Raw genomic sequence first — 25,002 nt, 5'->3', positions numbered from 1 at the left:
CTCTTTCAGGCTCTCCATCCTATTTTTCCAAATTTCTTAAGACTTTCAGTCACAAAATTCAATATCAGGAAAAAAAAAAAAGTTACGCTCATTGAAGTTTCCTGGAAAATAAGACAGATATACCACAACAACCACTGAACTGACACTTGTAAATTCTGAGTAATTCTCATGAAGCAATGTGAAATACCACAAATTCACTATAAACCGTTTCACAACTGCAATAGGACGACCAATCTCAAAATGCCAAAAAATCAGAACATTTACTGGAAAATTTCCAATCCTGTCTAAAATCCAACATTTTGTTCCCAGTAAATTACTGCCCCTGGTGCAAGAAGATGTTGTTTACAGGTATTGACACCAGCTCACTAGATCTAATCTCCTCAATTGAAAGTCAGTAATTGCAACTAAAATAACTAAACTTGCCCATACCAGACTACAGAGAAAAAGAAAACATCGCTGTTGTCAGGTTAGCTTTGCTTACATTGAAAGTTTCACGATGTCACCCTGAAGGAGAAGATCATCGCACCCTATATTTAAAAGAAATTAAAAACCAGAAATAGGCATCAAGTCAACCTACAAGGCTTCATCAAGCGAGGCGCTCTACAAACGAAGTCTTGCCTACAACCTTCACCTGTTCTGCCACGCAGCTTCACGACACAGCACATAAAGCTTTATTCATCTCGAAATGATTTCTAGAACTTACATGCCAACCCATGTTTCTATACAGTTAGTAAACGCAGGTCTTCAAGCCACATTATTTGTCCTGTCCTCTCTTCTGCAAGCTCCCTAGGAGGACCGAAGGGGGTTAAAAGGCAGGGGGCAGGAAGCATGACAAATTGCAAAGCCAGAAGCACCTGAGTAACTCATTATCGCTGCCAGAGTTCTAGTCAGGTTTTGCTATTTAATTTTTTTAAGTTATTCTAGTTCCTGAAAGAACGAATTACGGAAGCATACACATCAAAGAAAGGTGGAAGAGGTTTAAAATAGTGTTTTGTTGCTTAGAAAATTAGCAGGCAGCTAGGATACATTAACTGGACGCAGCTGCTGGAAGCAAAAAACTTTTCCAGGTAACAGACACCCGAATGACTAAACAGAGATCAAAAATGACGTTACTGGGGAAGAACACGCCGGCGTGTATGCTTTACTACCTTTTGTAACTGGAGTTAGGGTGGGTTTTTTTGTCTTCTCAGTTAAACGAACAGCGAAAAATGACTAACCGTGACCTCTAGTGGATATACTGTATAACAACCAGAGCAGAGCTTGCAGGAGTCTCTTCGTGGTAACGCGTGGACATTTATTCGAATGTCTCTCCGAGTATTTTTTAGAAGACGACCAATAGAGTTAAAAATAATAGCACTTAATCGCACTCTCCTTTAAACCAACATTTTTTACTACACAATTAGATGACTATCCATTTGTTTTGATACACCTAAACGTGCCTTACCAATCTCAGCTGAGAAAGTAACATGGCAGCAACAAGAACAACAAAAAAAAACAACCAACAAACCCAACCGATAAAGACAAATACATGTATCTAAAGCAACAAAGAATGGGGATGGCAAAACACTGGTTTAACCTTTTACAGATACAGCGCTTGAGCGCCACATCTTTGGCAGTGGTTTTGAAAGGATATACTCACCCACTTTTTCTCTTGACAACTGGAGGCACATTCGCAACTGGAAGCATCTTACAGAAAGGGAGAGCTGTATCTTGGGTGATTTTACCCCGGGATGCTCCAGATGTTAATAAGCCTAGAAAATACCTCAGCCTGGACAATTGTCATATTTGGGTAAAAAAACAGAAAGAAAGAAAGAAAGAAAGAAATCAGTAGTGTAAATGAAGAACTCCCTGTACATAATGCAACCAAGAGAAAGCAAAGCATACACCGTGCGGGGAGGAGAAAGACAAGTGTCTCCTCGCCCAGATGTGGACGGGCGGGGGGGGTTGAAGAGAAACCCGCGGTTTGCAGGAGGGTCCGGCCGCTTCCCCGCCGCCCCGGCAACGAAGGGCTGCGGAACGCAAACGCGACGGGAGCGACGGGCGCTGGCAGCCCCCAACGAGGAGCGAGCGGTGTCGTGCTCACACGCTTCACTTTCAGCTTTTTTTTTTTTTTTGGGGGGGGGCGAGGGTGAGGGGGTGGGTGAAAAAACGCCCCCAAAGTGTTACTTGGGTTTGGTGGCCAACTTCGCTCAAGTGCCGCCCCGCGGGGCGGGCTGCCTCCCGCTGTAGCCGAAGCCCTCTGCCCCGGGGGGGTTCCCCGAAGGGACGGGACGAGGCGGGGGGTGGCGGGAGCCCCGCGGCAGCCCCCCGCGCTCCGCTGCGCTCCGCCATGTGCGCGGGCGGGGGAGGAGGCGTGTCCCCACCCCGCCGCCGCCGCCACCGCCGCCGCGCCGCCTCCCGCTCGCCTTCCAGCCGGCACCGGCGGAGCGGAGCGGCGCCGGGCGCGGAGCTCCCCGGCCCCGCCATGCCCGCGGCCGCCACCCCGCCCCGGCGGGGCCCCGCGGAGGCGCCCGCTCGCCGGCGCTGAGGCCGCGGCCGTTCCCTGCTCAGCGGCATCCCCGGGGGTGGGGGGCGCGCAGTCCTCCGCCGCCCCCCGTCTTCTGCGCGGCCGCTGGGACGCCCGCCGCGGCGCCTCTCCCGCCTTACTCCCCGCCCGCCCCGTCGCCAGGCGGGAGCCGCCAGCGGTGCCCAGCGGAGCCGGAGCCGGGGCAGCCTCCGCCGCCCGCTTTGCCCCCCGCCTCGCCTCGCCTCGCCGCCCTGCCCTGCCCGCCCTTCCCCTCCTCCGTCCCGCCCAAGCCATGAACTTTGGCCGCGGCCCCTCGGTGGTGTTGAACGTCGGGGGCACCCGGTACTCCTTCTCCCGGGAGGTGCTGAAGGATTTCCCGCTGCGGCGGGTGAGCCGCCTGCACGGCTGCCTCTCGGAGCAGGACGTGCTGGAGGTGTGCGACGACTACGACCGGGAGCGGAACGAGTACTTCTTCGACCGGCACTCGGAGGCCTTCGGCTTCATCATGCTGTACGTGCGGCACGGCCACCTGCGCTTCGTGCCGCACATGTGCGAGCTCTCCTTCTACAACGAGATGATCTACTGGGGGCTGGAGGGCTCCCACCTCGACTACTGCTGCCAGCGCCGCCTCGACGACCGCATGTCCGAGACGTGCACCTACTACGCGGCGGAGGAGCCGCCGGGGGAGGCGGCGGGCGGCCCCGAGGGCAAGGGCCGGCGGCCGCCGGGAGCCGAGGGCGGGAAGTGGCTGGAGAGGATGAGGAGGACTTTCGAGGAGCCCACGTCTTCCGTGGCCGCCCAGGTCCTGGCCACCGTCTCCATCCTCTTCGTCATCGTGTCCATGGTGGTGCTGTGCGCCAGCACCCTGCCCGAGTGGCGGGCGCCGGAGAACCGCAGCGTGGAGGAGCAGAGCAGGTACACAGCAGAGTCAGTGAGGGAGCCCTCAGGGTAGGAGGATCCTTTATTTTCCCGCTGTCCGCTCCCCGTGTGTCCCGTCCAGTGTGTCCTGCCCCTCGTCCTGGCGGTCCGTGGCTGTACCCGCCGCCGACGGAGATCGTCGGCGCGCCTTAAAACCCCGGCCCTGAACTGGGGAGCCGGGGGGTGTGCGTGTGTGTGGGGGGATGTCTCGGAGGAGCCGGCGCTGCTCAGCAGCTCCGGCTCCCACCGGGCTGTGGCGGGCGCCCGGTGTCTCCGAGTGCAGGGGCCGGGGGTGGGAGCGGAGCCCGGCGGCGGGCAGGGCTGTCCCCCCCGGGGGCGCGGGGAGCGGGCTCGGGGCTCGGGCAGGCTGGCAGCGGAGCAGGTGCCGTTGGAATACGGCTCCTCTCTAAGGGTGCCCCCCTCTGTGCAGCATCTCGGAGCTCTTAGTCTCCCCCCCCCCCCGTTTTAGGAGCCACCGGACTCCTTACCCACATGGAGAAGTTCAAACACTCGGAAAATCGTATTAAGCGTTACGATTGTGGAAAAAGGGGGAAGTAAACCCCTAAAAGAATGCAATTCCCTTCTCTTTTCCTTTGGGAAGAGTACAATCCCGTACGTTCTCTGCGTGTATTCATACAGGTCCTTGTGCTGGAGCAGATCCAGTGCCTGTTACGGTTGTGCTCTTGTAAGATCTTGTCCGTGGGAACAGCCTTACCCCCGTTCCTCTTTCCATCTCAGATTCTCTCTGTGGGGAACACAGGAGGTGATCAGACTGCACATTAAGCTCTTGCAAATGCATCATGTAAGCGCCCCAGTGTATGAATGTAACAGATGTTTACATTTCCTTTGGATGAAACGCGTGTAAGCACACTGATCGTTGCAAAACATTTGCAGAAACCAGGGCATGGGGTATAAGGCTCAATCCCGAGCCGGACTAGGAAGAACAAACCCTTTTTCATCATCTTTGTGACCTCAGTTTAGGGTTACATCCGTGCAACTCTGCTGACTTCAGTATCATTGTGCTCGCTCGCTCTCTTACATTCCCTAGAGAACAGAATCAAGACCACTCTGGAGGATTTCTCCCATAAATGAGACTGACATATAAAGAAAGAAGTAATGTTTCTTGTATTTGCTAGCTTCTCCCTTCTTCTAAAGCAGACGGAATATTCAACAAAAAGTTTTCAGCTTCTGCTCTGCTAAAGGAGCCCTACAGTGAAATCGCAGCCTTGTCATTATGAAATCATCATCTTTTACCATAGAGTTAATTGGAATGTGATATATTATATCTTAGTAGCCAAATTAATTCCTTGGAAAGTATTTTCATAGTTTCCATTAGCTTAATGGAAAACTGCACCTGTATTTCTCATGGTAGCGGAGCCAAAGAATTAATTGTATGAACAAAAAGAAAGCAGATAGAGGTTGAGCAGCTGTTGATTCCTGCTTAGATTCAGATATGTCAAAAGTTGCTCTTCCAGGTTCTTCCAGTTAAAAAGCCTTCCTTAAGCTTTGCAAGGTTATTTCAAAGGGTGGATGCTCTGGGTGATCTTTTTGTAAGGTAGCAAATTGCTTAGATACCCCCAATAGACAGGGGAAAATAGATGCAACACTACCATAGCGTTAATGACATCGGTCATGCCTTTGTTCGCATCTTCATGGTGTGGGAGTCAACAACAATTTTTCTGCTACTGAAAGAGTTCAACTTGCAGAGGAACAAGGCATATGACGTGTAATTTTTCTTTGTCTTCAAGAACATGTGTATTATATATACACATAATTTTACTCTTCTGAACAATCGCATATTGTATACCAAGTGTTTGAAGGATAAGCTCCTAAATACTTGGAAGGTACAGTGTAGCCAAGCACTTCACAGGGCAGCGAAGGCTGCTTTTAAAACCAGAAGAACCACTATCAATGGTGGGGCGAGTTTCTTCAGTACTGGTTGTAGTACTCTGTGGAACTGCAACAAAAAAACCCGATAACCATGAAAGTTGGGGCTGAAAGGTTTCTAACCATCTTCTTGCAAAAGTCTCTTGCATATAAACACCGTTACAGGCTGCTTCATTTCACGTGTGACAACCTATGTGCTCTCACTGCCCAGGAACTGATAGCAATTTAATGGAAAACACATGGAAAACAGATACAAATTTGTTCCTTTCTGTCCACATCTGGTCACCTGCTGAGGTGGCCTTGTTCTCTTATGAGGGCCACTCCTTTCTTTATTGCATACGCTGCAGCATGACTAAAAAGCCTGTTATATCTGAAAAAAAAAATGTGAGCTACAATTGCTTTTGTGTGATCCAGTTTAGTTTCAACTACTTACACATGCCATACCATTTGACCTAACATGCCCCATTGTTATCTGACTTTATTTCCCTTTATTTGTTTATATTTTCTTTTGTTTGTAGTTATTTCATTTAAAAGGAGTTAGGTCTCCAAACCCGAAGTAGCTAAGTGGCTTATTTGAAAGTGTGACCACGGAAATCACACAGGAGTGTCTGGGATGGCGTACTTTGGCAACACTGTCCATCTTAGGTGAGGAGGCTTTTAAAAATCTGGCCACTGATACATTTTAAAGTTTGAAGCCAAATTCTGTCTTTTTGTTTATTAACCAAGGTTCCTCATCGAAATAAAGAAATTCTATCTAACGTGATAATACAATATTTTTTTTTTTGTCAAGAGAAATGGTGACATTAATGCTGTATGCAAGTGAGTTTTGACTCACGTGGCACTGTAATTAATACTATGAAGTCTTTACATTATTCTAAAAACATATTTTGAAAAGTTTTAGGGATGAAAATTGAATCGGCCTATCTCAAAGTCCTTCGGCTTTAGATTTTGGATGTAACTGACTATTCAGATCAGCATAAGCCACTGCTTAGAAGGGGTGAGAAATACCTCATGAAATTCAGCAACTTCGATAGGTTTAGTCTCTCACATGCTTACCCATAAACACCCCTGTCCTTCCCTCAGTGTTATGTCACAGTTCAGAAAGGTGCCACACTGGTAATTTTTTGTGGCTGAACTCTGGTAACCGTCCCCAGAACCGCTTTGGGCAGCTGCAGTGAAAACAGCTCTAGCAGTGTGTCTCCGGCTTACCTGGACATCATCTCTAGAAGCAAGGGTATCGCTAGCAACTCTTAATTTACAAAATCAGCCCCTTTTAATGAGTTTTGCAGTGAGGGTTACTCCAGCTGCCAGCTAATACCAGCTGTGTTTATTTTTCTTGTATGAACACGGCTTCACCAGAAGAGGAATTGAGTCCACCAAACTTTGTCGCAGAAACCATTACGTTGTTATGACTTCTCACGGTGACCACACTCTCAAAGGGTGACCAGCCTACAGCTATGCTGGAGCCTGTGGAGTAACACCCTTTAGAGGGCAACGGAGAACTCCACGAGTAAGCCTTTTTAAGGAGAGAGGGATGGGGAGTCTGACCTCTGAATTTCACAGATCTTAGAGACACTGACAATATAATTCCCTGATTTGCAGAGGGATTGCCTTCCCCAGGTCCGTTCTGAGGATGAGGGATGAGTTATTAAATTTCTTGCGTTTTAAGATTTTTGCTCTCTTCCCTGCCTTGGCACGTTTCACTTATCAGAGCTAAAGATTTGCATCAGATTTGCACAGTTTAGGAGCAGACAGCAGGGACACCTGTCTCCCCTTCTGTTGCTTCTGGCAATTTCAAGTCATCTTTGCTCTCCTCTGAACTGTGCCAGCAGATGCATACTGTGAGTCCCTGATCGGGGACCCGTCCACAAACTGATCGTAAGCATAATCTTTTGGGGAGAGCTTCTCAAGCCTGTAATCGGAAGTCATTTGAAGCTGCTTGACTTACTGCCAGTACAGTTCTATCTACCTGCCGTTAAACTATTCTTCTAACACTAAATACGAGAAGCTTGTTAGCACAAGGGACAGACTGTTGCCCCTTTCCCCTTACTAATCATGGTTAAATTTGTATTGAAAGAATCGCTCGGTTATCAAGCCTGTATGATTGCTGTGTTCTTAAGCAAAAGGAAATAAACACAGTAACTTCTCCAAACAGCATCTTTCAACAGATGCCAGTGGGTTCTTTTTCATCTCTGCAAAACATCAGCTTAAAAAGTTGCATTTGAATTTTAGACACACAAAAATCATTATTCCTTTATGGTGGTGAAATTTCAGAACACCCAAATGCTCACGTCCAACATCTGTTAAAAAAAACAACCCTTCTTTCCTGGGTAAGATCTAACCTGAACACCACATTTTTGCTAAGTTAGAAACAGTAGGCTGAAGGTAAAGAATGGAACTACAGACCTACGTTAAAAACATGGATGTGGATTCTTGTAATGAATTTGCGAGCTTTTTGCAAAATAGAGGTAATGCAAAGAACAGACTGCATCACTGCTTGGCCGCAGGAGAACCTTAAGGAACTCACCAGGGCTAGGTGCCACTCGTGTTCAAAGTAGATGGAGGAGATGCTGAGGACCGCAGGGCTCAAGATGCTCATATCCAGGTATCCCCTGAGAGCTGTGAAAGGCATTCGTCCCTTCCCTGGGGAGTGCTGGGTCATTACAGCCTCCCACATAAGGCACCAGAGTATAATCTATCAAGACATGTTATTGCTACCAGAGCAGGGACAGAAAGGAAAAAAGCCAGCAAGGTTTTTAATGCAGGGAAAGTAGCTGTTCTGTGGCCCCTACTCTACAGTAGTAAGACAGAAACCGTGCTGATTTCAAAAGGATTAAAAAAAGATACTTGCTGAAATGACTAGGAGTCTTCCCGAGCAGGAATTTGATCATTCTGGCTACTGCTTAGACGTTTTTCAGTTTTAATGTGCTTTACAGGGAAATAGGCTTTAGCAACAATTTAACAAATCAGTGCTGACAGACTTTAATCTCTAATCCTGTCATATACTGTCTTTAATCATATCATCTGTTTTCCTCATGTGTCCCGTTGATGTGTATGTTTTATTTAAAAGCTTAATAGATAATAGTGCCACTAATGAATATTTTGGCTAGATTTCAACCAGCTCACCAGGGGATATGGCAAGTATACAAATTGGCATGCTGGGGCAAAGAATAATGCTAAATTGAAATATTCTAAGACATTCACAATATGATATTTTTTTTTTAGTAATAACCAACTAGCCTTGTTAGTGATTGAAAAAATAGTTTCTGAAGTGGTTTAACTCATTGTACATAAAATAGCTTATTCTGAAAGGAAGTTATCAGATGGAACAGCAAATTGAACAGTGATGGGATTACAGTAGAAATGAGGCTCACAAAGGCTTGATTTTCTGTTTACGGACAAAAGACTCTCTAGAGCAATCTTGAAAGACTTAAGTACCAAGAGGCTTAACATTTTAGGAGAAAACCCCTCTTTCATGTGCTTAGGTCTAGGACAATGAACAGTTAAGTTTGAGCAGAAATAACCTGTAACTGAATAAAAATTAGGACTTACTATTTTCTCTGATTATTTATAAATTTTGCGGGGAATCTTCAAGGAAACACCTCATGAGTTTGTTTTTAATTTCCCCTCTCCTTTTTGAATACCAGCTCTTTTAAAACTGAACTGATGGGGAAAAAAACCCAACCAACAACTGATGGAGTTTTAGAAAATAGGTACTACATTTTACCAAATAAAGCTCATAATTTAATTATATAGTCATAGATTTTAATACAGCATTATTCCAGGAATAGGCAATAAAAGGTAGTCTGTTCTGTGAATATGCAGCAAATATTTTAAGAATTGATTACAGAAGATACAGTAACTTTAGTCGTCCAACTGCACGCATTTTATTTGGCTTTAACTTCATACTCAGTTAAGTTTTCTGGAGGACTAACTGTTAAATTTGCTTTCCTTATTAGATGTTATTTATCCACTAACAAGGTTAGCTATAAAGATAAATCCCTGCAAGGAGAGGGAGACTTGATCTGAAAGTGGAAATGCAGTATGTAGCACTCCAGATTTCCCAACGGGCCAGAGGTTTCTAGTTCTTCTCACCAAAGCCCATACTTTTACATGATTTACCAGGACTGAAAATAAGGGGCACCCATCTTCATTATTTTCTCCCTAGCCAGGATGCATATAATTGATAAGAAAGAGGGATAGATGCAGAATGGAGAAATAGAAGTGCAATATATAATGGAGTGGCAGTCGTGCATCTCCCCCTGTCTTGGTCTTGCTTTGTCTTTTTTGTATCGGTGATGTTCCTTAGCTTTCTGCAAGTCCGTTCTACAACAAAAGGCTTCTTCAGTCCTTTCTACTGAAGTATAACTGATTTACAGTATCTCTTGTGCTAGGAACTGCCAGAGTAAAACAATGGATTGATCAAATTCATTCAATTTCCTTAAAGCTCGACTCAGAGATAACCTGCCTACTTTGTGACAAACTGGAGGAATCACATTTTCAACATTATCAGGGCATCAGGAGGAAATACCCAGTGAAAAAGCTATAAGTTGTAAAATTATGAATTGCTTTTTCATTTAAATGCTCCATATCATAGGATTCAGGCAGCACTACCAGAGAAATCTCATAAAATGTCTGTTCGAATTGTTGAATATTCCTGGCTGCAACTTTCTATCCAGATACAATTTTTCTTTTAATCATTACGAGATCTCAACTGGCCAACGTGTAAGTACATTCAGACTTTTATCAGTGTGTCCATTACCATGATCTTCCTGTTTGACCGATTTTACTAGAGAAAGTCTTAGGTATTTCCTCATAATATGTAAAAAGGATTTAAGAGAACTTACCCATTAATAATTTTTGCTTTATTTTTTCCAACATAAAGGAATGATAATCCACATTCATACAGTCACTTTCACATATTATACATAGTACATGACTATTGTTTAGAAGACATTATGATCTGAGCTTTTTTTAAAAGAAATTAAATCAGCATCTGAGGTAGTTATTATTTGCTGTCATTAAAAGAAGCATTAGTATTTTCAAAAGCTTAATTTTTAAGAGAATACATAATTCTTAAGAGCAAGCTGCTTTTGAAATTCACAGGTCTTTCCATCAAAAGGTGCTAACACGAACAAGTGTTTTATAAGCCCTTGATGAAGAAATGCCACTTGCTTACAGAACTTTCATTGTGATTCATGAAACAAGAAAAACAAGGTCTGGTTTTATGTGAATAACTATTTTTTTAACTAATTAATTTATGTTCATTTAAATTTGCTGTGGCTGGAATTGCGACATTACATCAACTGACCGTTACCGTTTCCTCCATTTTTTCACGTAAAACTAAAATGAATGAATGAATGAATAAAATGAAAGTAATAAAAAATAAATAAAACTTTAGTGTATGAAACTTTTATGGAAGTTATAAAGCCCATTAGTATAATTACAGCAGTTACAGAAGACTATTGTCTTTCTAACAGGCCATTGTCCTAATAATAACAACAGATTTCAGAACTCGTAAATAATTATGCAAATGCGTTAGGGAAGCAAAACGTTAAGTTTGAAATGACAGTCAGATTATGACTTGCCGATCATTACATTTCTACAGACACTACCTTGTTAGGATCCCTGCAGTAGCAAAAAGCAGCTCTGGTTGTATGTAATAGTTTCAAATCCCCAATCTCACGTCAGTTTGGTTTCAGACCTCTTGGGACGAGAAAGCATTGGTGATTGGCTTTTTCTTTGCTCGAACTGTAGGTGAAAAAAGAGAAACAAAGGAAAGAGGGAAAGATTAGCTCCCATTCCCTCCTGTATTAAACAAGTGAGCAGCCTGAATTCTTAAGAAAAGGGTTATTTTCAGATGGGAGATTTGGGACTACATGCACAACAGTTATTAAATAATCTCAAGAGTAACATTTTCATCTTCTGTATCTACCTTCCACTAGTTTCAAGTTGAGATATTCTCAAGTCTCGTTCACTGAACTGGGACTTGAAAATATTCAAGAACACACTGAAATCACTTTCCAGGATTTCTTTTCTTAAGGCCGTTATTTGTATTTGGCAAGAAGATGATCTTGCCTATGACTTTGGTTACCTCGACATTTTTGCTGCAGCGCGGTTCAGATGGAGTTGTGCTGAAAGCAAAATAAAAAATCCAGTAATGCAGAGCACAGTGGCAAATGGGAGGACACAAGTTTATTACTTGATGTACCCAATGACGAAGAATAAAGTACCATCTGTACTTAGTGGCAGTACCTATAAAGTTCTGAATATAGTTCTAGGTAAGCCCCTGTTTGGGATGCAGATCAGACAGACTGGTTTAGGTTGGTGCCTGAAGAGTCAATTTGCATGAATTATCCAATGCAAAAGCTCATTTCTGCCTACTTCATCTTCACTTCCATTTTAGTTTAGCAGTTTGGTTCTATACATTGCTGTTCATAACTAGCCAGTTCACTGACCCACAGTCCTTTGCATTCCCAAGTGGATCAGGCCTCACAAATTTAAAACAAACAAAAATATGAACAAAATCCTCGAAAACCCAACCAACCAAAAAGAAAAAAAAAAAGGCGTTCTAGATAATGTTACACAGTGGCATCGGTAGCATAGGACCAGTAGCAATCTAGAATTCAAAGAAAATGATCGGCGAGTAAGTTCTTAGCAATGATGAGTTTAAAATCCTCGCTAGATCCTCAGGTTAATTGCTGAAATCTGGTGCTACATGCGTAGGATAAGAATAGTGTGGCTTTCTGTTTGTCGTTTGTGAAGCTCTGAGTGTCAGTTTGGTTATATCTGTGAACAAACCAAACATCAACTAAAGCTTTTGCACAGAACATAAATACTCTACTTTGTTTCTTTTGACAGGATAATTGAAGCCATCTGCATAGGCTGGTTCACTGCAGAGTGCATTGTGAGGTTCATCGTCTCCAAAAACAAGTGTGAGTTTGTCAGAAGACCTCTCAACATCATTGATTTACTGGCAATTACTCCTTACTACATCTCTGTTCTAATGACAGTTTTCACAGGGGAAAATTCACAGCTTCAGAGGGCCGGAGTCACCTTGAGGGTCTTAAGAATGATGAGGATTTTTTGGGTGATTAAACTGGCTCGTCATTTCATTGGCCTTCAAACACTTGGTCTGACTCTGAAGCGTTGTTACAGAGAGATGGTGATGCTACTTGTCTTTATCTGTGTTGCTATGGCAATTTTCAGTGCACTTTCCCAGCTTCTCGAAAATGGGCTGGACTTGGGAACAAAGAATAAGGATTATGCCAGCATTCCTGCTGCTTGTTGGTGGGTGATCATCTCGATGACCACGGTTGGTTACGGTGACATGTGTCCCATCACTGTACCAGGAAGGATTCTCGGAGGAATTTGTGTGGTTAGTGGCATCGTTTTATTAGCCTTGCCGATCACTTTCATTTATCACAGCTTTGTGCAATGTTACCATGAGCTCAAGTTCCGATCTGCTAGGTACAGTAGGAGCCTCTCTGCTGAATTCTTAAATTGACCAAACTTGCATTGTGTTGTAGTTGCTAAGCTTTGTCTTAGAAGAGAATGGTGGAAGGTCCCTTCGCGTGTCCTCCTTGACTGGATGGTCCTATGGAACAACATTCTCGCCAGCCTGGAGAAAGCCCGCCACCATTCAGACAGGAAGGATGGCCATCTGCATTGGGCACCTTGCAGGGAGTTTCAAATTTGAGAGAACAAAATTAACAAAAGAGGATCGAGAAGTCCTCAACCAGACTAGTTTGATCTTCAGTTTGCCTTTCCACACAAAGGCAGAACAAAAAATGGGCTTAACGCTGAGATCTGTCCTTCCCGTAATTACGTTCTATACCATTCTAAGCAACGTGTAGCAGAAGTTTTTCAAAGATTTCAATATCTAAATGCTCCATAGAGGCATTGATAACTTCTTGCCTGAAGTATCTCCACTTTTAACTCGGATCGTCAAGTTAGATACTGAAGGAGAGAATCGCTGCTACTTTTGAGCTTTGCAACAGAGTAGAGCTGTTCTGTAACTCAGGAAAGATGAAGAATATAGGTCTGCAGGGCGAAAAATCTTGAGGCCTGATTCTGATCTTTGATGAAGCACACAAACCTTCTGTAAAACCAGTGAAGTCAGTGGCATTGCTCCGAATTTGGTAATACAAAGAAGTGCAAGAAGTGCACCTCTGAATGTTGCAGCAAGGACTTCCTTAGCTACAATTAACTTCTCTGGAACCAAATTGTTAATAAAAGCAAGTGTTGTACTTTATAAAGATCAGCATAAGAAATCAGGCATTGGTAAATATATTTTCTGGTACTTAGTGGGGGAGCTATCCAAATTTTATGTACATTCAGTTCAACTCCATCCACCTGAAGTTACATACTCATAAGAATAGATCCTCCCCTTTCCCCCCCATTCAATTAAACGTATGCATCATAATGAAAGTTCTCCAAGACAAATTGTAAGATTCCATCACTTGAAATAGTCTGGAGAAAGCACTGGAAAACAAGAGTAGCTGCTCCCTGTCAGATGAGGCTCTTCATCATCTTTAAATTCTGCAATCCTTACTGAAGGATACACTTTACTTTAATGGCAGTTTTAAAAACAACTGTAAAAAGCCCAGAGCATGCCAAAGAAAGTAAAATATGGAAGTGTGAGTTGCACTTGGCAAAATGGTATATTCTCCAACGTAACTAGAAAATTAAAGTGAATCAAGTTAGGTTCTGAAATATTGTTCACTACATTTCTTGTGTAGTACTGCTTAATAGAATCGTTCCGTATAATTCTGAAAGGCTGTGAAGTAGAAATGTGCAGTTAGATACTAAAACACATTAAGGTACAGCTTTACAAATTCGGGTACCAATAAACATCAACAGGGAGCTTTCTTATTAACATGGAAGTTCAGAGTCATCAGCGTAGTTGAATTTGGTGTGCTTGCCTGAAAATACCGCATTTACTATTACTGTGCTGTAGAAGCATCTTTTATATACATATTTGTTAAAAGCTTTAGAAGTAAACCGAGTACCACCTAGAAAATACATCTCTCGAATTGCTCACTCAAATAAAAGTACCGCATTGGTCAGTAACCAGAGCATTGAAGGCTCTACTCTGAGACCTGAAAAATTCATTATCATTTTACGTGGTCTTAGGCTTTAGTAGTCTTAAAGAATTACATCGCAAACACATTTTTTCTGAAGACCTGAAAAGAATTTTAGTAGCCTTCTTACAGACAAGCTTGACTTCTCCTTCAATAGTTTTTCAAGACTACATTATTAAGTAACGTTACAGCCATACCTCTGTTTCTTGCCACCGACGCGTTCTGGTGCTCAGGTTAGCTCTGTAGTTCCTGTACTACTATATTTATGTCTTCGGGATCAGAATCCCGTCGTTCAGAAACCGGCTCCAGCGTTCCACAGAGAGGTGAATATGAGATAAGCAAAAATTTCTTTCTTGGGTGAGATTCACAGCTGATGTTAGTTAGGCAAGTTGTGACTTCAGAGACGCATAGATGTTTTACACCAGCAGAGATGCTGGCTCTGTATTGCTGCATGTGTACCTATATATATCCTGCATATATTATATATTATAGTCAGTCAAAATGATTTTTTTCTTCTCCTCACAAAAAATTTCCTCCGTGACAAAACTGAAATTTCAGACTTTAATTCAAACACAGCTGTTGAAGAAAATGACATTTCCATCTTCTAATGAAAGTTTATTTTGACAGTATCAAAAGCATTTTCAAGAAAATCGCTATTTTTTTTCCATTAAAAATAGGTAAAAAAAAAAAAACCCACAGAAGAACTTAGCCCTACAGATTTTCATACGCTGTTTTTAATGGGAAAAATACTGTTTTTCATAAAACTCCTTAAAACTTACTTTGTCTTTTGTCCATGTATTGTACTCTGAGATACAACCCTCCTCCCACAAAATGCCCAAACCATCATCACGATGACAATAGTTTGAAATCCATACAGAATGTGAATATACGTTAAAGTATGTTGCAGTCTTGATTTGAAGACTGAAATGCACTTGAGCACTACATATAAATCTAAACTTTAGATGCCCGTACAAAGGAAAAAATATAAATATAAATATTACTACACGTAATAACTTGTGAATATCAATTTGCAACATGAATCATTTTCTATAACCAATTAAGGAGAGGAAGTTTCAAAGATTCAGGCTATATGTGGTATACAAACAAAATGTTTTTATACAACTTTATAAAGTGATTTCCAGCTAAAGAATCCTTTCCCAGTATAAAAAGATTATCTAATGAAAGTAATCATGTAAAGGAATAAGTCTGTGGAGATTATTTTAAGTAGTTTTTGTTTTGTTTTTTTAACAGCTTACGTTCACTTTTTATATGGCAAAATGTGAACAGAATGACCTAATGTATTTTTTGAGTTACAAAAATTATTTTGAAACTGCTCTCTATATAAGCCCACTAAAGAGAGATACTGGGGTGTGTATTTTTTCGCTTTTTTGTTGTTGTATGGTTATCAGTGTGTAGACTTTAGTTTCCTTAGAAACCAAGTTGAAGTAACGTGATCTCAACAGTAGCCTTAAAACAGAATTTTATAGTAAGTAAATAGGGTTCCTGACTTCTAGTAATACAAGTCATCTTATTTTCAATGGACCAGTGTTTTTTTAGTAAAAATTAAAAACCCATGAATTATATGTGTCGTCAAAAATTAGCATACTTTTAAACAGACAAAACTGTTTTACTAAAAGTTTACCTGAGACCATGTTTTATGCATACATGGGGCCCAGCGCACTATTTCAAAATACAGCATTGCAAAGACAAGCTGGCTTATCATTGCCAGTTTGAACCCCATACAATAAAATACTTTGTGGGCAGTACCTCTTTTCAATATCTGAAACATTCACAGCTGGAACAAATTAGATGCAATACAAATACAATGAAATGGGGGATAAATGAAGACAGCTTATATAATTGTGATCCGGACTTTCTGTTCATCTAAAACTAAAAACAATGCCAATGAGTTTTGAACTGCCATTGTATGTTTTGATGACAGCAAAGATTAATCATACATTATATACTTGGTTCAATCCTTAGGACTGACCTATTGAGAACTATATATTGGCTGCAATCCTTCAAGGTACTGCATGCCACTTAAAAGCATTTGATCATTAATGAAATCACTGGAACGGAATGCTGTCTAAGGTACATTTTCCTGCTATGGTTCTACGTGAAGCACTGTCCCAAAATCACAAAGAACGGAGGATTATAATTGCCCTTGCTGTAAGGTTTGGAAGCAATATTGTCTTGATGAATACCCACCAAATAAAAAGAAAAAGATTAATTTGATTGACTGATGATTTTAAACAGTTTTATCAGCGTAGGGTTCAGCCATTTAAATCTGTGATATTCATTCTTACTGTACAATGGCTTATCTTGGTGTACATAGCAGCAAGTTTGAGGAAGATGAAAATCCTATTAATGTAAGATTCATATCTTGATACCCGTGTATTTCAAGGAAAAGGTACTGGGTTTTCATATCGTGTATGCAATTTGTGCCCATAAAGGAATTCGTCTTCAGCTTTTGTAGTGTTCAACCCTCATGTTTCCAAAATAAAACTGAAGTCCTCATGGGTTCAAAACACTTGTCTCTTCCCCTCTGGGTAACAACTTACAAAAATCTTACGAGATCTGAGCGTCTGCCAGGAAGTGGTCATATGCAAACACCAGCCAGCTAAATTCAGCAGCCAAACCAGCCAGTTTCCTGGGAACCAGCACAACGAACAAAGTCTGCTGTGCTCTGAATTTTCTCCCACCTAAGAGGTTCAGGATAAAACTACTGATTAAAGTCTGATCATTTGAAGTACCTTGAAAATTTTAGAATTATCCTTTCAAATGAGCTTCTAAGGAGACATTTGCTGGAAAATTTAATAAGCTATACATAGCAAAAAAGATTGTATCGCTTTATAAAAAAAAATTCAGTATGATTTTAAAAAAGGAAATTGACTCTCATTTTCGGTTATTTGTTTGTAAAAGCAAACATGCAGGTCAGTATACATGCTAGTTAAACTTGCTACATAAACCAGATCTCTGTTTAAAATAAGTAAACTTAGCGAGAAAGGTCTTCCAGCTTTGCTAGAGCTGTTTACACTAGCTGAAGAGCTGCCCCGGCCCATATGGAATACAGAACAAAACGCTGGTTTCATAGTGAAAAACTAGTATGACGTATGGCCTGTGAAGTGCAACACCAAGTAGGGAGTATCTTTTGCAGATGACGGAATAGGCTAAGCATCAAGGCAGCTGCACAGTGAGCATCCAAGACTGACAATCCGCTTGACAAGGAATTTTACGAGCCACAGAAGAAGAAGAATATAAATCCTTGGTCAAATTAATAAAATGTGAATGTTTGCAGCTACACATTTTAGGCTCCTTTATTCTTTACAAATGCAAAGGTTTATAATTTTATAGAATGCTAATTTTATATATTGTTTGCTTATCTGTAAAGAAAAATGTATACTATAATTTGGAAAGGTAATAAATGTTTTTTGATGTGAGTACCGAATTAGATGCATAAAATCACATAATAAAATTTGCTAGTCTTGTTGCTATATTTCATGGACTAGGGGTCAAAACACAAAAGTTTATAAAATATGTTCTTTTTAACAAATAAGTTGTGTAGCTATTCATACTGGTATTGTACCTAGGCAAAAACTTCTTTCCTTTAACAATTCTTGGCCATTGAGAACCTAGGAGTTTTACTCAATAGAAAATTTTAATATTTGATGTAGAAGTTAGTCTCAGCCAAAAAGCAAACCTACACAGAGTTATTCTTCAGCAACTGAGTATCTATTATAATTATGGACAACAGAACTGTCAAAACAAAATGAAAGAGCAGCCATGTAACACATATGTGATTCCTCAGGGATTATTTATATGAACAGATCTGGATAAATGGATTGAATTTGACTTCAAGTTCATGGAAACGTCTTTATATTAAAAAAAAACCAACAACAACAAACCATCAACATGGTGTTCATTCTGGAATTTCAAAACAACCAGAAGTTTCCCAGTGCAATGCTTGCATTATTGTGAACAAATTTGAGGCACACTGGTGATTCTTTAAATACAGACATTTCAAAAGTACTTCCAAGAACAATCACAACTAAAGTTCTCTTAAAAAAAAGTTTAAATATTTTAAATATTTTAAGAGATCACCGAATTATGAACTATTCTGGCACCAGCCCACTGCATTATTATGCAAATGAACAGACTTTGTTTAGAAATCATGAGCTTTTTACTTCTCATATTTTATTTATTAGTTTTAAAAGTTTTACATAAAATCAATCAGTGAAGAAATTAGGCAGGTGTCCACATAGTCATATATTTTAGAAGCATTTTTCTAAACAAACTTCTAAAATACTTTGGAAGGAGAAGGGTTTTTAAATGTTTTAACTCTGTTATTAGTTTACAGATACACTCAGCACTTTTCCCTCCTACCAATCTAAGATGCAACTGTAAACATACAGAACCCCCGAAAATAAGATTGATTCTTGCTGTCTTGAGAACATTCTATACATGTGTTTGCTATAAGAATTTAAAAAATAAAACAGTAAAGAGGTTAATTAAAATCTCTGAAATCTAGAATTTCAAAATTGGGATTCTTTCCCTTGTACCCCAGAAATCCTCCACTTCAGCTTTTATATTTCTTTTCACTGCTCTTTTACCAATATTTAAGTAGCAACTAGGAACTACAGTGAGGACCAGGCTTCTGTTGTACTAAGTGCTCTACAGCCGCAGATCAAAATTACAGTGCTGCTCCCAAAACCCATATAATCCAAGACTGAAACACAAATCAAAAGCTGTATGCAGACAACAGTGCAAGCAAACAACACCGCATCTCTCTGTAGCATGAGTGTAGCTTATATATGGAGTCTGATATACTTTTAAGTACTAAGTATTCAAATACAATTTTCTTTTTTTTTTTTTTTTTTTCAATTTAGAGAGGCTCCCAGAGAATGCAGCACTTTTGACAGTCTTTTCTACATTGCTAAAGGCCTTGTCAGCTGTACTGGCTGTGTCAAGAGAGCACAGTCTCTAACCATGACTTCTGTTGTTAGGGCTTAATATTTGAACTTGATGTCATTTGATGGGATACTATGAATGAGTAAAATAGGGGCCATTTATGAGAATGGCATCTTGAATCCTTGATGCTATATAAGGATGCTATTATACAGATGCCATATAAAAGTAAATGAGAAAAATAATCCCAACAGTGTATTCACTATGTATAGTCATGCAGAGGTCCACTGAAAGGAGAAGCATCAGTAACAAAATTACTTCACTAAAAAGAAAATAAGTAAATACAAATCTAAAAGCGTGCATTCCTGACAGAGATTCCTGCCCTCAAATTTATAGGGATTCCTTAAGTATCCCTGCCTTTGGGTGCAGTGTTTTCAGGCTGCACCTTTTGGGTCCTTCGATATAAACTAAGCCTATAGGTCACAGCAGCTTTTAGTCTCGATTGACACAAGAGGCTTAAAACCTAGGTATGTCTGAAAAGAAAAAGCTTCTTCAAGGGAGTCAGGCAACCAGCAGTGAGTAAAAGCTAGTTAAGATGAATTTTGCTTTGTTTTAGAAAATCTGTTTGACATCTGGGTTATAGAAGACAAAGTCTTGGATGTAAATGCCAGGTTACCTTCAACACAAGACCAGGGACCATGAAGCTCCTCTGCTTCCCTCTGTACAGCAGACTCCATCTTCAGCATTTCTGTCTCATTTCCTTAGACCTTTCTCTTTCTCCTTTCACCTGATCTTCACTCAAGGAGCATTAAGGTCAAACATTAACATCCAGGGACTGAGGCTGCTGGTACCTCTGGCTTCTCTTCATACGGACTGTCCTATTCACATTTCAAATGCAGTTCAACGCCAGGTTAGATAGCTGAGAATAAATATCCATACATTTATCTGTTTCAGTGTAGGATAAGAAGCTCTCTCCTCCCCCACAGTAAATGTCATATATAATGGGAAGAAACAGTCATGCAAAGCAAAGCTTTTACAAAGCAACACAAAATAGCCTAAATCATCCACATCCCACCCGTCATCTACAGTCTTACCCTGGCACCTTGCATCCCGCAGCCCATTCAAATCCTCTCACAACTCTGCAGTAAAGATCACCTATCTGCCTTTGGCCACCTACTTCTGCCAAGATGAGTGGACCTGACAGCTGAATTGCCAATAAGATGTCGGAGTTGCAGATTTGTACTTCTTTACTTTTTGGTCGATTACTCTAAATTGCTGTTTCTACCAAGAAACTGTAAAGCAAACTGGCCAAGCTTGGACAGTACATTTCCATTGGCTGGTCCACTTCCACCAGCATATAATAGAGTCATACTAGAAGTAACTAACAGCCTCAGAAACTGGTAGGCTTTCACTCTAGTATTAAAGATCCCAGTTTAAGATCCATAAGAGAAATTACTACTTTTATGTTTCCTGCTTTGGGGGTTCATCCCTACTTAAGAGTCCAGGATTGTCATGCAAACTGAAAGAACATTGCAGAGAGCAGGTGGAAGACTAATGAAAAAAGGAAATGGGGTAAAGGGATAGGGAAAGGTTAAAAACACTAAATCCAGCAATGCAAAAGGCTCAGAGACAGTCATGAAGTCCTTTCTAAGTGACTCACCAAAAACTAAGAACGTGCAATGCAGATAACTCTGGGACACTAAACACAACAGGACTTTGCTGTGCTTTTCAGCCCTCTTCCCCATCACTGCTGCTGTCCTGCCACAGCCTCCCTGAAAACATATCTCTGCTTTCTTCCTCTGCCAGACTTTTTCCATCCAACTCCTTTCCTCTTTGGTTTTTACCCTTTTTCTAGCTGCCCTATTTTCTTTCTGCCACTAGCCACACTGGCAGGCTTCTGCACTGGTACCAAATATTTCTGAAATCGCAGTGCCAGCCCACTGTCTGCCATACCACCCTGCCCATTGTTTTCTGTCCTACTGTCATTTCTATAGGTACACGCTTATATAAATTGAGCATCCTGCCCCTTGAGGAACCGTTCTAAAAAGCAGTTCCCCAATCCACTCATCCCTGGTAAGCGTAACCCAACTGATACGTGCCTACTTTGCTAAAAAGAAAAGCTTTCACCCATTTCTTTGGGTTACACACTGTGACAACAACTTGTATTGCCAACATTTGTCATTTACTACTTCCCTCTAAATGTTTCCTGAATATGTCTGCTTGCAGACGCAGTCTCTCAGATCAGAAGAATGAAAGAGAATCTGGCACCATCTCATGCCACTCAACAGTTGCTTCCCTTTCTGTTGAGCGCTAATGACTACCAAAAAGCATACGGCATCCACGCTAAGAGGATCCAGGGACTGGATTCTGCAGGCTGCAAGTCAAAATACACACTAAAGCAAACAGAGGGCTTTGACTTAAAATGTCCCCAAAAGTCACATCCTTTCCTTCTAGAGATGACCACTGGATACTTCCATGAAAGTGTGGCATCTGGGCACGGTGGGTCCCTACCCTAACCTTTAATAATGACAGCTGGTACATGAAGCCACAATGTTTTGCTGCTTACACGGTCTAAAGTTGTGGTTAGCACCACGTCAGCCAACTCGTGCTCTAAGGCTACCTATAACAAACATATGCAGCAAATGCTGCTGTGTTCAGCTCTATAACTTGGGCTCCCAAGTCACTTCTTTATCTGTCTTCTCCTAATTTTTTAAAGCAGGATATACTACAAACAATACTTAGTACTTTACTTTTAAAAGAGTAGGAAACAAAAGCTCAGCTAAAGCACCATAAATTGTCTTGGAGACTAGAGCAAGAAGATAAGCACTACAGTACTTGATTAGGCCTTTTCACTGCTCAAAGGAGAGATGCAGTTCTTCTGAATCAAAAGATGTTCAGCTTGAATGATACAGTTCAGAGGGAAAACGGGGTAGGTCCATTGTAGAAACCTGCAGTTATTTACCAGTAGTCATAAATAATCCCTAAACTCTCTACTAGGTCTTTTATTTCTTCCTCATTGATCAGGTGTGCAAATCATATTTTATGATTTCTTTTTTTTTTTTGTAACCAGCTTTAAGAAAGTTGTTTAAGCTTTAAGGCTGCAATCACCCAAAAAGGAACAAAAGGGAACACACATAGGTATTGTTCCAAAGTTCAAATTGGTTTATGTATGAATCAAAGCCAGCTCTTAGATTACGTTGAAAATATATGGGACCTTAAGTAAAATCTTTTTAACAGCATTTGGAGAATGCTTCCCTTGTCTCTACCCATAAAACTTTCCTGTAAGACAAGCATGTAGATCTCTGTAATTTATTTCTCCCTGAAGCACTACAAACATGATGCTATAATTCAATAAGCTAGTGAAAGCAAAGAAAGAACTTGGAGTAATTTGGTTCCCATCATTTTGGTGTAATCTCTGCAGTATAAGGCAAGTGTCTAGCCAGTGCGAAGAAGCTTGAGTTTGTAGGTTCAAATTACATTAATTCGATACCGCCTGTTTGGTGGCAACTGGATCTGGGACAAGCAATTTAACAGGATCAAAGTGGTGCCTCCAGCAATTCTGAGGATGCATAGAAACAAGTTTCCATTCTGCCTTTGAACAGTAAGCAACAAATACTGTAGTCTAAAGGAGATGGGGAATCCTTCAGGAAACCATAATCATATCAGCTCCACACTGCAAAATCTAAAACAAGAACAATATTGGGGAGAGGAAACAATCAAGAGCACACGAAGTGAAAACCAAGTAAAATCCTGGTGCCAAATCTCTGTTTCCACACCTCCTCACCACCCCTTTTCAGTTCCCTCAGGCTGCAGAATAGGATATAACACTCTTAAATTAACATGCCTGCACCACCCGTGGTACTGCAAACTCTGATACTCCCTGGGAAAACAGACCTCAGATTTTCCCATTAAAAAACCCCAGGCTCCTATATATTGAGCCAAGTGAAACTCTCCGTTAGCAATTGGCATCACAGAACCTACGCAAGACATGGGTGCCAGATACAGTTCAGCAAAATTCACTGTGAAAAATCTTTAGGAGGGAAGATGTTGTCAAAAGACAGGTTTTTCAACAAACGTTTTTACTCAGATGTCAAGTGCGGTCAACAACTGAATCACACTGCTTCCATCCACGTACACGTACCTGAACTCACACAGGTCATCTCTTGCTTGGGAGAAAACTATAAATAGGGATGTAAATCGCAGTAGGAAGAATCTCAATCTAACTATAGGCTCTGGAAGGCTGTGTATGCTCTGCCAAAGAAAAGTTCCTGCACAATGCAGAGGCAGATGTTGCAGGCAGCATTTACTTGGAGGGCTCCCTATTTCTGCAACCCTTTAATGTGTGCAAGGACTTGGCTCAGGAACAGTTCCTTTCAGCTTTCCCTGCTGTTACTCTACTCACTCCAGCACACTTCAGTCCTCTTTTCTGCAGAGCTGCTACTGAGCTTCCGTCTTCCCCTCACTCTGGACTTTATCAGTGATCTCCCACACTGCTACCTAATCTTCTGAACTTCTTTCCCCTATGCAGGGAAATACTGTGATAAGGAGGTAGATAGTTCTTTCATCTGCTTGTACGCCCAGTTTTACAATGTCCCTGTTCTGATGGCAATAAGAAAGCACAGACAGGTATACAACAGCTGACAGAATATTTTAGAAGGAAAAAACACATCAATTATAATGTGGCAACACAAAGGGGAAACGCATCAAAAAACCCGCAAGACTTTCTGAAGCAGATCCAAGTTATACTACCATATGAAGAGACTAAACCATAATAGTTATACGCTTATAGAATGTCAGTGAGACTATAGGATGCTGTAGGAAAGATAATTAGGACACTGTCAGTTATAAAGATATCACAGGGTAATGGTTCCTGCTGCTGGCAGAATACAATCCTCAAAAATAAATGTAGTCAAAACTATGCATTATTTTTAATGCAGGAGACACTGATCTCATGGCAGCAATCTATTTTTATTATGTTACCTCTGATGTGCTAAATGATTCATAAAACAAGAATATTTTCCTATAAGAAAGATTTTTCTAGTAACCAGACAGTTGACATTAGTATTACTAAATTTAAGTATGCCTTTTTTTTTTTTAATCAGTCAGATAGAAACCCCTCAGAGTACAGCCTGCTGACAAGTAATTTGACCAAAGCTGCACCTTCTGCCCAAGTGTGGCGATAGTTCAGCCAGCTCTGAATGGTTTTATACCATGGCAGTACTTGGAAGAAGGGCTTAGAGGTCGTAGCTGTGAATGGGATTCTAGGCAGGCATTAGAATCGAGAAAATCCATTGTCACATCCCATCTTCCACAACTTACCTGGTTGCGCCTACTGTGGGAAGCAGTGGAGACAAGAGGAGTGACGTAGAGAATGAAACAGCTGATGCTGAGGACCTGACACCCACACCATACACATTTCAGCAGGGGCTTACTTCAGACTAGTTCTAGTCTGGTCCTATTGTCTGAATGCTCATCAGCAATTCGAGCACATTAGATGTGTTCCTTAAGGACATCTTACAGTCAACCAGGAAGTCCAGCTTCATCCAAAAAGAGATCCCATCTGTGATCACCAAGCCTGCTCAGTGATACAAACCAAAGCACAAGTGTAACTTGGACATTCGCTTCAAAAGCGTATTTTTGACTAAAAGCTTTCCAGCTGAGTTCATCTTTTTGCTCCTTTTATTTCAGTTTCTGTCCTATAAC

At 41.3% G+C, this 25,002-nt stretch overlaps 1 protein-coding gene across 1 annotated transcript; it reads left to right on the top strand.

The window, feature by feature from the left end:
* Nucleotides 1-2,798: 2,798 nt before the first annotated feature.
* KCNG3 (potassium voltage-gated channel modifier subfamily G member 3) lies at nucleotides 2,799-12,818 on the top strand (the record flags this gene model as incomplete). Its single annotated transcript, XM_082481481.1, has 2 exons — nucleotides 2,799-3,454; nucleotides 12,173-12,818. 2 exons carry the CDS (start codon nucleotides 2,799-2,801, stop codon nucleotides 12,816-12,818), a joined length of 1,302 nt encoding a protein of 433 aa, XP_082337607.1.
* Nucleotides 12,819-25,002: the final 12,184 nt, after the last annotated feature.

Source organism: Vanellus vanellus (genome assembly GCF_965231255.1).
Source record: "Vanellus vanellus genome assembly, chromosome: 3".
Lineage (NCBI taxonomy): Eukaryota > Metazoa > Chordata > Aves > Charadriiformes > Charadriidae > Vanellus > Vanellus vanellus.
This window is presented reverse-complemented; position numbering and strand designations above follow the sequence as displayed.